The 13019-nt window shown below is 40.2% G+C and overlaps 1 protein-coding gene across 2 annotated transcripts; it reads left to right on the top strand.

The window, feature by feature from the left end:
- The first annotated feature begins 10215 nt into the window (after positions 1-10215).
- RPL10L (ribosomal protein L10 like) lies at positions 10216-10860 on the top strand. Of its 2 annotated transcripts, XM_070407805.1 has the most exons (2): positions 10216-10295; positions 10404-10860. In XM_070407805.1, the coding sequence occupies exons 1-2, from the start codon at positions 10216-10218 to the stop codon at positions 10858-10860; spliced, it is 537 nt and encodes a 178-aa protein (XP_070263906.1). The 2 variants fall into 2 exon arrangements, with proteins under 2 accessions (XP_070263906.1, XP_070263899.1); XM_070407798.1 differs by having other exon boundaries at positions 10216-10860.
- The last annotated feature ends 2159 nt before the right edge of the window (positions 10861-13019 follow it).

The raw sequence follows: 13019 nt of genomic DNA on the forward strand, positions 1-13019 counted from the left end.
ATAAATAAATAAATGGAACTGCCTTTTGACCTAGCAATCCCACTTCTGGCTATATATCCTAAGAATCCTGAAACCAATCAGAAAAAATTATATGCACCTCTACATTCATAGCAGCATTGTTCACAATAGCTAAGATCTGGAAACAGCCCAAGTACCCATCAGTAGATGAGTGGATATAAAAGCTGTGATACATTTACACAATGGACTACTACTCAGCCATAAAAAAGAGGGAACTCTTATCCTTTGTGACAGCATGGATGGACCAGGGGAGTATTATGCTAAGCTAAATAAGCCAGACAGAGAAAGGCAAATAAATTGACAAACAAAACAGAACCAGAGACATGGATACATGGTAAAAATGACAGATGTCAGAGGGAGGTGGGTAAGGTGGGATAGGATGCAAGAAGGTGAAGAGAATATCCAAAGAACCTGTATGCATAGCCCATGGACACAGACAACAGTGAGGGCCAGAAGGAGGGGAGGACAGGGTCTGGGTGGAGGGGGAAAAATGGGGAACATCTGTACTAATGTCAATAATAAAAATAAAATATCATTTAAATACTAAAATATTCTTCCCAACTCTTTGTTTCTTGAAATTGTATTAACACTCACTCCTTTTATTGTAAGGCTTTGTTCTTGCAAACCTTGAGAGAGAAAAAAAATCTAAGTTGGAATATATAATCTATATTTTAGTGAGTTACAAATTTGAGAGTAGTTATGATATAAGTATTTCATAGATTTTGAAGACATTGGAACTGCAGAAAATAAATGTGAGAGAAAAAACATTTAGGGAAGTAAAAATTAAATGAGGTATTAAGAAGTGGCTCAGAAATGAAATAACTTCTAATGAAATAAGTGATGGTTCAGATTCAATTACCTTCAATTGCACAGGCTCCTTCAGCGGCCCTCTGATGGGCCCCAGCAATGAGTTCACACATGCTTTTTATAAAATTCGCAGTCCCTTTTGCACGCCTTCTTTCCTTCATTCACTCTTCCCCTGAGGTCACACAGCATTGGCAATTTTCGGATCTGGCTGAAAGGAAGTTATTAAAGGAGGCATTTAGCATGGGCTTATGGAGTATGTGTACGTGGTTTGCAGTCAGGTCAATGTATGGATAGTTGCTCTGGTGTGAAAATTCCTTCCAAGAATATTTGAACTATTCCCCGAGCCACCTCACCCAGCACTGTGGTACAAAGGCATGTGGGCAAAGAGGTATTTGCATGGAACTGTACCATTTTCATGGAAACTCGGAAGAACATTTTGGGAAATTTCACTTGGAACAAGTCAAAAATATAGACTCTTCATTTGGCAGTACTTGCAAATTTATTACATAACAGAAAAATTGGTAAAAACTGATGAATTATAAAGAAAGGCACTAAAGATAAATGACATCAATAGAAAGAATTCTATAACCAGTAGTTTCCAGCCCTCCCTTCACTATGTTACAAGGAGGATATCAAGTGCAAACTGGTTCACTGGTATTATAAAAGTAGTTAAAGAGAATTTAAAATTTAAAATATTACAGTTCATATATGAAAGAGAAAAGGTTTTTCTCACTCTGACAACAATCCTAAAGATGTACATGACATGCGTGATATTCAGTTGTGAGGCTGAAACTTATATGTTATCAATATAAATTTAGGAAAGATTGAATTGAATTTATAGTCTTCATAAAAGTATTAGCAAATAATGGCCAAATGAAGAAGAGATCAAGGAATATGTAGCCAGAAAATAAAATAAAGATTTTATAGATAATCAGGCAATTAATAAAAGTATATTATTTTTTAAAATAAGCTGTAAGTTTTATTTAATAGGTATTTATAATTGGATTTATTTTCTTATTCTAATATTTGCTTCATCTTTATTTTTGTATTCATAATTGTTGTTCTTTTTTTTTTTTTGTAGAAGGCCCTCAGAAGAGTATTGGTTTCAGACTCTGCAGACCCTGGATGTGCCCCACAACTGATTCATAATTCATCTCAGAGCCAGCTTAACCTTCAGATGCTAAGTGAGTCTGACCCCTAATGGTAAATTTTGAAGGAGAAAAGTTTTTGGAAAAAGTGTTCACAAATGAGCTAAGCTTTAAGGTCTATCACTTACGAAATTCTATTTTTTGGGTGAGTCACTTGATATTCTGCATACTACTTCTTCATTTTGGAAATCAGATTAACTTGTTTTGTATGCCTTCCAAGAAAATTATTTTAGGCAATCGAGTTAAGTGATGTATGAGAAAATATTCTTATAAAGAGATACATGTTATCCTTGAGCCCAGGTATACTCTATTTTACATACATGAAATATGTTATGACATTATGGTGAACTTCAATACAGTGATCCTCAAAACTTACTAAATTTCCAGGAAAAAAACCTGATAATACAATTATATTAATGTGACCTATTTAAATGAATTTGTTAAGACAATATATTTTTTATTAAAATGCATGCAAAAATGGTTTATCTACCTCATTCCACAAAAGATATCAGGTGGCTTTCAAGTAAGATGGTGAGGTAAGTAAAGCTTTAGTATATGCACTGCTCCTGAATGCTTTTAAATTATCTTTAGAAACATTTAAAAATAATATTTTGTGCAATCTGAAGGAGAAATAAGAAAAACATATCTTCCAGATTTAGTCAGAATTTTACAAATCCCTTGCTGTCCAGTAGAAAATTAAGAATTTTACTTCTTTGAAATCTAACTTTTCACCAAAAATGGCATGTCAAGGGCTTATTTTGCTAATTTTCATTCATGTTGTGGCCTATATCATAATTTTTTAAGCTGGTCACTGGCACTATTTGTAGCTAATCTACATTTTGTGGCTTAAGTGACTGGAGAGAAACCTCACTCTAAAATATTACTTTGTCAGAAGTAGTAAGCCTTTATGTATGACCAATTAGCTCCTGGATGTTGACCTCAAGTTAAATCAATAAATAAGTTGAAGCTGCTTTTGCTATAGCTCTAGAATATGTAAATAGAACAAGACAAGCAGGAAGTAAATCTGTCCATATGTGGGTCTATAACTTAGCATATGATAAAATACATTTTTCATTACTAAAACGATATGAAGAACATTTATTCTTACAGAAAAGGTTTACTAAAATAAAACAGCTTATAAAATGGCACATGTAATATTATTGCAAGAAAACACACTCAAATCTCAAAAGCTTGTATCTTTATGTTTTTGTCATACATATTTGCTAATTCTTCAACAAATAGGCATTATACTTTGAAGCAGAAAAAACAATGACTTTTTAGGACAGTCTTTGTTGTTGTTAGCATATGTTTTAACTCTTCTAGGCATTATAAACTAGATTTATATTCTCCTCTTTGTTTGAGTGCCCCATCATTTATACATGATTTATTAGGTTTGTGGGGGTGACAGATGGAAATTACAGAGAATTTGAGCCAACTACAAAGTTAGAAATTATAGTCCCCAAGATTGGCCTCATTTCTGACACCAATTGCAGATTTGGGGAATCCCCAAAACTACCTTCAGGTTTGATAATTCACTATAAACACTCACAGAACTGGCAGAGGGCAATTATGGTCATAGCTATAGTTTATTACAGGGAAAGAGAAGGATTAAAATCAGCGAAGGGAAGAAGTGCATAGGTAGAGTCCAGGAGAAGTAGCAAATATGGAGTTACCACTGTCTCTTCCCATTGAGTCAGGTTGCATTACTCTTCCATCAATTTCTGACAATTTATATGGAGTCTTGCCAACCAAGTAAACTTGCCCAAGCACCAGTGTTCAAAGATTTCATGGGACTTCATTATGTAGCCATGATTGATTAACTGATTATGCACATTGTTAATGTCAGTCTCCAGGTCAAATGATACCACTGACCCCAAAACCTACACCACATTGTTAGGTTTTCTGGAATGGTCATCCCTTACCTTAAGTGCCATTGTTAGACTATCCAGTATGATCAAAGTCCCTGGGCATAGAAAAGACAACAGAGATTACCACTTTGAGCAATGCTAAATTCTTTACACAGAGACTTAGCAGATCAATAATGTAGTGATTTACCAGGTGTTTCAAACAGAATGAAATGCAGTCTCTGATATAGTCCTTTTTTTAGTATTTGCTGCCATAGAAAAAAACAAAATGCAAATGGATTAAAATGTTTAACAGGTGAGCCAAAACTTTTTAAAAAGCCTCCCAGCCCTGGCTGGGTGACTCAGTTGGTTGGAGTATGGTCCCATACACCAAAAGGTTGTGGATTTGATTCCCAATCAGGACCTAGTTTGTGGGTTCAATCCCTGGTCGGTGCACTTATGGGAGGCAACCAAACCAGGTTTCTTTCTCACAATGATGTTTCTCTCTCTCTCTCTCAAAATCAATAAAAACATATCCTTGGTGAGGATTAAAAAATAAAAAACCTTCCAAAGTCACACAGATACAGTTAACATTTTGACATTTACCAGAGGGGAGTGGGGGTTGGAGAAAATGGGTGAAAAGGGTGCAGGGATTAAGAAGTACAGATTGGTTGTTAAGGAGTAGGCATGGGGATATAAAGTACAGTTTAGGAAATATACTTGATAATCCTATATAATAAAAGCCTAATATGCTAAGTGTCCAGTTGTCCATTCAACCAATCAAAGCGTAATATGCTAATGATATGCTAAGGCTGCTCAACTGCTTGCTATGATGTGCACTGACCACAACGGGGCAGAGAGTCGACTGGTCGAACAGTTGCTATGACATGCATTGACCAACAGAGGCAGATACTCCGACTGGTAGGTTAGCTTGCTGTTGGGGTCCGGCCGATAGGGACTGAGTGAAATGGGCCGGACATGCCCTAGAGCCCTCCTGCAGTCCCTCCCTGCTGGCCAACCTCCCATGTCCCTCCCTGGCCCTGATCGTGCACAGGTAGAGTCCCTCGGCCTGGCCTGTGCCCTCTCGAAATCTGGGACTCCTCGGGTGGCGGAGAGCCAGTTTCTGCCCAACAGTGGAACAACTGGTCGCTATGACGTGCACTGACCACCAGGGGGCAGATGCTCAATGCAGGAGTTGCTCCCTGGTGGTCAGTGCACTCCCACAGAGGGAGTGCCGCTCAGCGAGAAGCAGGGCTCATGGCTAGGGAACACAGCGGCAGTGGCAGGAGCCTCTCCCGGCTCTGCAGCAGCAGTAAGGATGTCCGACTGCTGGCTTAGGTTTGCTCCCCACGAGGAGTGGGCCTAAGCCATCAGTCAGACATTCTCGGAGGGCTCCCAGACTGTGAGAGGGCGTAGGCTGGGCTGAGGGACACCCATGAGTGCACAAATTTCATTCACTGGGCCTCTAGTATTGTAATAATTATAGTGTCAGATGGGTATTAGATTTACTGGGGTGATCACTTTGCAAGTTACATAAATGCCTAATCACTGGGTTGTACACTTGAAACAAATATAATGTTGCACATAAATTATAATAGAAAAACAAACTATTTTAAAAAATGAGCTATAATATGATGTTCTCAACTGTCCTTTCTCCATCTGTAAAATGGATATAATTATAGGCCAGTCCTCATGAAGTTATGAAAACATTAATTGGAATAAGAAAATGGATACATTTTGCATACAGTAAAACAGAAAACCTTCCAAAGCCAGTGCTTGGTCAATTGGAAAGCTTTTTACATAATTAAAGTACCCTTACATCTAATCATTAATGTTGATTGTTCACTTTATTTAAAAAATAATTGTTTAGTGGGTAAAGAGGTCATCCATTAAACATACAACATTCATTTAACCTGAAATACAATTGGATGTCACGACATAAATGATTTAAAAATCTCAGTATTTAAATATTTTTCATGCATGGCAATAACCCTAGTAAATCACACAAACTTCCTACTTGGCAAGCAACTTGGGAAGTAGGAGAAAAAGAATATTAATTCCATCATTTTGCCTTTTAAATAAATAGGCAGGAACTTGTGTCTAAAGAATAGCAAGTGCATGTACTCAATATGTGGGAGGGAGGACAAGCTTCAAGCACACACCTTAACCCCAGATCAATGTTTCTTGAATTTTTTGTTTGGACTAATTCCTTTTAAGAGAGAGGTCTTCAAAATATATATGTACATTCTTTGTGTTGATTCAAGTCATCTTTAATATAGCTTTTTTTTATTATGCTTTACTGTAGCATGTTTATTTATTGTATAAATTACATATTTGTTATAGTATTACTTAAATATTTATAAAACTTCACCCTAATTACCATATAAAGCTGATTGATTGCTTTAAATTTTGTGCAAGTACAAAATCTAAACAGGTAAAATAAAAATTTACAAACTAAATTCAAATTCTAATGAGCATATTATACAGTACTATGTTTTCCAATTGTCTGGAACAATGTAAAAAAGTCACTCATTTTGGGGTAATTTATCCTATGTTATCAAAGCACAAAGGTAAACAATGTACCTACTAAGTTCCTATATCAAAAAAAATTCCCAAAGAAAGAATCAAAATGTATAAATTATCAGTTAAAAAATTAATTAGGCTCCTGGAACTAAACAGTTAAAATCATCTGACACTACTTCTATTTGGAAAATGTGCATTTGTCAAATAGATAAGTGGACCATTGTGAATCAGATGAGTGAGAAACATCATCATGACCACCCATTAGTCATGACAATAGACACCATTGGCTGACTGAAGAAAAGGACAATCATAACCATGACTCTTACAGTTACTACTCAACTTTAGGAAAATATAGTCAAGTTGCTCATCTGGGCTTTCAAAAATATTGAGTTTACAGCTCCCAGTGTGAAGTTACTAAGGAACACTAATGAGAATGACTGTTCATCATCAGTAGAGGCATCACACGTCATTGAGAGGCAAGTGGGAACATGATCTCTGAATCACAGCATATTGTCAAACAAGTGATGGAAGACCGCATAATGACTCTGATCAACAATGCAGACAGTTCCAGCAGCAGGAGAGAAAATGCGGGGTGCATGTCAGTCAATATATTAGACTCCAGAGCATATTATTTTTTTTTTGGAACAAATTCAGGTTTAGGTCTTTGTGAAATGGTTGAAATGTGATATCAAAGGAAAGGCAGTGCTTCATTGATCTGATACACAGAACTGTTCTTTTTCAGTCTTTGCATGAAGGTAGAGGATGCTGGGAATTTGATTGCATTTCTAACACTGCCCAGTGCTAATTCCAAGTACTTAAAAGCTGCCTGGATGCATAACTGATCAATAAGTGCAGAACAGTGCAGACCTTTTACACAGGGGTTGTGGACTAGAAGAGAGAAACCATGGAGGAAAGACTTCTTCACAGTCCAAGCTGAAATTTCAGGTCTAAGCATGTTTATCTGTCTGGTTTTTAAGGGCTCCTAGAAAATGATCTCTCCCTACCCATCCCCAAATTTATTATTTCAAGTTATGTGTTAGTAACTTTGGCCATGTTTGTTTTTTTTTCTTCCCTATTTTTCTTTGGTAAGCACAGCCAAATGGAGCATGCTGGAACCAGCTAACACTGGCTCAATTGTGGTTGAAATTGATGATGGGATATTTACACCACAAAAGTCAGCAAACACTACATATCAGAGCTCCTCAACCCTGCTCCCCAAGAGCAGGTTGTTAAAAATTTTCCAACAGTGGTGTTGTGTACTCATTCAAATACTTATTGTACTATGGTGCACATAATTCTTTAAGAACAGAAGACAAAACAGTGACCCAAATATAGTCCTTGTTCTCACAGATCTTAAGTTTTATGTAGCTGTTATGCTCCTTTCTTACTGTATTCCTTATCTTCACTTATATATGTACTCCTCATTCTTTAAATCATCTCTATTTTATAGAACACCAGTGTCTCCCTTTGCTACACATTTATTATCAAAGTAATAAATTTAGTAAATAAGAAAAATAAAAGTTATTTCCTGTGTATCATTTTCTTGACAGTATTTCAGGCTACTTCAAAGCCAATGAGTTTTATAGTTTTTGCAAGGTTTGCTTACTATGATGCACACTGTAGGTGGCAGGAGTTGAGGAACACTCAAAATTTTGGAAATGATTGAGGGGAATGCTTTTTAAAAAAAAAAATTTTAAATATAATGGTGTGGCTTATACATTTTCCACAGACTCCTTTCTAATAGTTGTACAGCTAAGGAAGGGAGTATAAATGAAGATTCCCAGTATGGTTCCCCTTTCTTTTCCCACCCTCTGACTCTATCCTGCAACTATGAGGGTCCCCATATACAAGTGTGGGAGGGTGTCCATCCTTCCCATTTTGCCTGTGACTGTGTGGTTTTGGAGGATGCAGGACTTCCAGGCACAAAATGGGTACAGTCCCAGGCAAACCATAATTAGTCACCCTTTGGATTAAGGAAAAGAGGATTATGCAAGCAGAGACACAACATCTGCTGGTCAGAGAATTCTAGGCTTTTTGAAAGCATGGCCTAGCCAGGTGGGGGTGAGAGTGCATGATGGCACATGAACACTGGCTGAGTATCTTTCTTTGACCTCATAAACCCCTCTCCCTCAGAACTGTAATAGATTCTATAAAAAGATACAAACGTGTTTATACATTAAAAGCATGTTCAAGTTATCCTCACTTCTTTTCTTTAGTGTTGCAAAGCATTCATCTTGCATCCATTTTTTACCCTTTCCAATCTATTGACCCAATATTATACATTATGAGCGGATACAACCTGTGTAAAGCTCTCCAGTGGTTGAATAAAGATCAGGATCCCTAACTTGGTAAATAGGTGCTACGTGCTATGCAAGCCACTCTCTCTTACACAATGTGGACTCACATTATGCCACTCACCCCCTCACCCATAGTCACACTGGCCTTCTAGTTCCTTCAGTGGTCCATGTTCTTGCCTGCTTCAGGGTCTTTGCATATGCCAGGCCCATGCACCACATTCACAATGTAAACATCTTTTTCCTAATAAAGTTTTCCCTGTTCATTCCTCCGTCTAAATCAGGGCCTTACCCCAGGCTCTCAGGCCTCACTCTGCTTTTCTTCCTGGGCACATTTTGTATTTTGTAATATGATGAAATACTATTGGAGTATCATCTAAATCCCCTCCTAGACTTGTGAGCTCAGTGAGAACAACACAACATTATATGCTGTGTTATCTTCATACTCAAGATTACATAGTAAATAGAAACTATTTGAGGAAAACAGGAAGGCAGAAATGAAGGGTGGAGAAGTAAGCAACTTCTATGTAAGGTGGGAAAGTCCTCTACACTGGGAGTTTTAATATTTCTGCTTTAATATGATTATTTTGTAAAATCCCACTCATTCAAGTACAGAAGTTATTTTGTGACAACTTATTTGTTTCCCTGTTAAAGAGAAAGCATTGGAAGAATATACTCACATTGGAAGGATTTTGTTCCATGATGCCATAGATTTCTGGAACAGCATGAGGAAATCAAAAAAGCCCAAAAAATCCAAGTAGGGATTATAGACCATTTATTTTCCTCCTTCCCCACACTCTGATCCTTGTCATATTTTTTTTTACAAAATCTAGTATCAGAGGGAAAAAACTATTAAACTCACTCTCAGTAAGATATAAGATTAATAAAGCATAAAAATGTAAATAGCCTTAAGTTAAAAAATGCAGTTGGCACTTCAACTTTGTAGATGCCATTTTTATAATAAAATCTTTCCATATGGCCAAATACATGAAACCAAGGTTTCAGGTTGCTAAAGCTATCACCAAGCAACACGTCTAAATGCATCTTGTCACTGTCCCCGTCACCACTCTCGCTCAGCTCTTCTGAGCCTCAGCAGAGAGCTCGGGCCGGGAAACCACTTTCCCCAGGAAGGGGACCACACAGAGCTGGAGAAACAGCAATCGATACACAAATGTTGATGGGAGACACGAGCTCAGGAAAAATACATGATTTCGATAGAGTCTATCGACTAGCTGGAGAGACCTTTCTCATTTAACCTCTAGGAAAATATGTCTTTTATACTAAGACAAAGCCTAGGGCAAAAGTTCACCACCCAGAATGGACAGCAAGAAGGACATGGCTTCGGCGCCTTGCGGAGGCCCCGGTCCCAACCGGGCAGCTCAGGGGCGAGTGGACCTACCGCCTCTTCGCCCGGCACGTGCCCAGTCGCGCCCACAAGCGGGAAAGAGGGTGGCTGCAGCTAAGGCGGGGACGACTTCTGGTCCTCCAGGAACTCGATGGTCCCGTGGGGTAGACGGGCATCTGCTTACGCCACGTGCGTGGGGTGGGGCCTCGCCAGACTGCAACGGTTCCGGAGTCGCCATGGGCCGCCGTCCCGCTCGCTGCTACCGGTACTGTAAGAACAAACCGTACCCGAAGTCTCGCTTCTGCCGTGGTGTCCCCGATGCCAAGATCCGCATCTTCGACCTGGGGCGGAAGAAGGCGAAAGTGGACGAGTTCCCGCTCTGCGGCCACATGGTGTCGGATGAGTATGAGCAGCTCTCCTCCGAAGCCCTGGAGGCCGCGCGGATCTGCGCCAACAAGTACATGGTGAAAAGCTGTGGGAAGGATGGCTTCCACATCCGCGTGCGGCTGCACCCCTTCCACGTCATCCGCATCAACAAGATGCTGTCCTGTGCCGGGGCCGACAGGCTCCAGACCGGCATGCGGGGAGCCTTCGGGAAGCCGCAGGGCACGGTGGCCCGCGTGCACATCGGCCAGGTCATCATGTCCATCCGCACCAAGGCGCAGAACAAGGAGCACGTGGTGGAGGCCTTGCGCAGGGCCAAGTTCAAGTTCCCGGGCCGCCAGAAGATCCACATCTCCAAGAAGTGGGGCTTCACCAAGTTTAACGCCGACGAATTTGAAGACCAAGTGGCCAGGAAGCGCCTCATCCCCGATGGCTGTGGAGTGAAATACGTCCCCAGCCGCGGCCCTCTGCACAGGTGGCGCGCTCTGCACTCCTGAGGACTGGGACGGCGCGCCCTCCTCTGCCATGCTGGTCTGTCTGACATCAGCTTATCAATAAAGTTTACTGGGAAAAATAAACCGTATTTTTAATATCTTTTAAAAATTTATCCAATGTTTAGAATTCAGATTACTAGAGAAATAACTTTTGTATTAATAACCAGAAAGTTTTAATGGCAAATGATATTTTCCTTTTAAGTGAGAATGAAACAATTTGCATGTGATTTATTAGAATTACGGTTCTAATCCAAACTTTTTAACTTGGGGGAGTCTGGGGAAATATTCAAAAGTTTTGTTGGTAGTGCAGTCATAATTATGCAGCTACTATGACCTTGAACAAAACATAGCTAGAGAAAATTCAAGATATACAGAGAAAAAAATCCTTATTGTCTATAGGAAACAAACAGGGATGACAATAAGGATAGACTTTAGAGATATTTTAACTACAGCGTCTTTGAAACTTTAAAAGTCTATTCTCAACCTTGTTGCTTATGTTTTCCTTATAATTTCTGCACATTGTTTTTTAGAATTACCTCTCACCTTCAGTTATCAGCCTTGGGACAATTGGGTATCAATGAAAAAGTTTCCCCAGACAAGCCTTACATTGTCTCACACACTGGACACCACAGTACAATCTTTTCTTCATCACAAAAACGTTATGGGTTGACAACAGGATTCAGATTGCTTGAATATGAGTCCAAGTAGAACCAATAGAATGGAGAAAATAACACTAAAGCAGCTATATATGCTCTAAAAAGATTGCAGAGAGAGTTTGCAATTTGTCAGTGTTTGCCCTACATTAGTTACACTGATCACACAGGTGTGTGTTTTTTTGTTATATTTTAAAAAATAAGGTAAAATTCTGGGTCTTTACTACATTTAAAAATTTCAGTTAGGCTAGTCTTTCAAATCTCAATTCTGCAAACAATGCTTTCAGTTTTCTTAAACTAACCACTTATTTTCAGAATCAGCATATGAAAGCAACAAAAGGAGTACCAAACAATATAGAAATATACTTTTAAAATTGTTTCCATTTACTTAAAATAATGTCTTTGTCAATCCTAAAATTTTCTATCTCACTTGATATTTAAATCAGGCTCTTACTATAAGATACTTTCTACTTGTGTGTTTTTAAGTAAAGTTGCTGTTTTAAGCTATAATATTTTACATATACATAAGATGAAAAAAAATGCAATAAATCCTAAAGAATATATATATTTATATATATTCTATTCTATATATATTCTATATTATATATATACTAGAGGCCCGGTGCACGAAATTCGTGCACTGGGGGGAGAGAGCCCCTCAGCCTGGCCTGCACCCTCTCCAATCTGGGACTCCTTGGGGGATGTCAGATTGCCTGTTTAGGCCCGATCCTTTACCAGCAATCGGACATCCCTCTCGCAACTCAGGACCGCTGGCTCTTAACCACTTACCTGCCTGCGTGCCTGCCTAATTGCCCCTAACCACTCTGTTTGCCAGTCTGATCACCCCCAGCTGCTGGCCTGATCACCCCCAACTGCCTCCCCTGCCAGCCTGTTTGCCCCCAACTACCCCCTGCTACCGGCCTGATTGCTCCCAACTGCCCCCCCCTCACCAGCCTGATTGGGGTTGGGGGGGCCGATTGGGGGTGGGGCTGGCCATGGGGAGGGGCTGTGGTTGGTGGGCTGGGCAACCACCCCCCCAAATGGGTTGGGGGGTGGCGATCAGGGCCAGTGGCCTGGGGGAAGAGCCATGGATGGTTGGCCAGCCAGCCCTGCCCCTGATTGCGGTGGGGGGGGGGGGGCAATCTGGGGTGGGGCTGGGCAAGGGGAGAGGCTGCAGGAGATTGGCTGGCCAGCCCTGCCCCCTATTGGAGTGGGGGGATCAAGGGTGGGGCCAACCTGGGGAGGAGCTGCAGGACATTGGCCGCCCAGCCCAGCCCCCTCTTGGGGTGGGGAGGTGCAATCAGGGGCAGATAGCCACGGGGAGGGGCTGTGGGCCTATTGTGGTGGGGCAGGTTGGTCAAGGATGTGGCTGGCAGGGGCGGAGGGGGTGGGAAGAGAGGGGGTATTTGGCCAGCCAGCCTGCTCTTCTTTTTTTTTTTTTTTTTGGCAACTCCACAATTTTAATTTGTGGTGCCTGTGCTATGTCTGAAAAAGACCTTCCCCACCTGC

Source organism: Myotis yumanensis, unplaced genomic scaffold (genome assembly GCF_028538775.1).
Source record: "Myotis yumanensis isolate MYYU_CA2020_CCGP unplaced genomic scaffold, mMyoYum1.0.hap1 SCAF_1, whole genome shotgun sequence".
Taxonomy (NCBI): Eukaryota; Metazoa; Chordata; class Mammalia; order Chiroptera; family Vespertilionidae; genus Myotis; species Myotis yumanensis.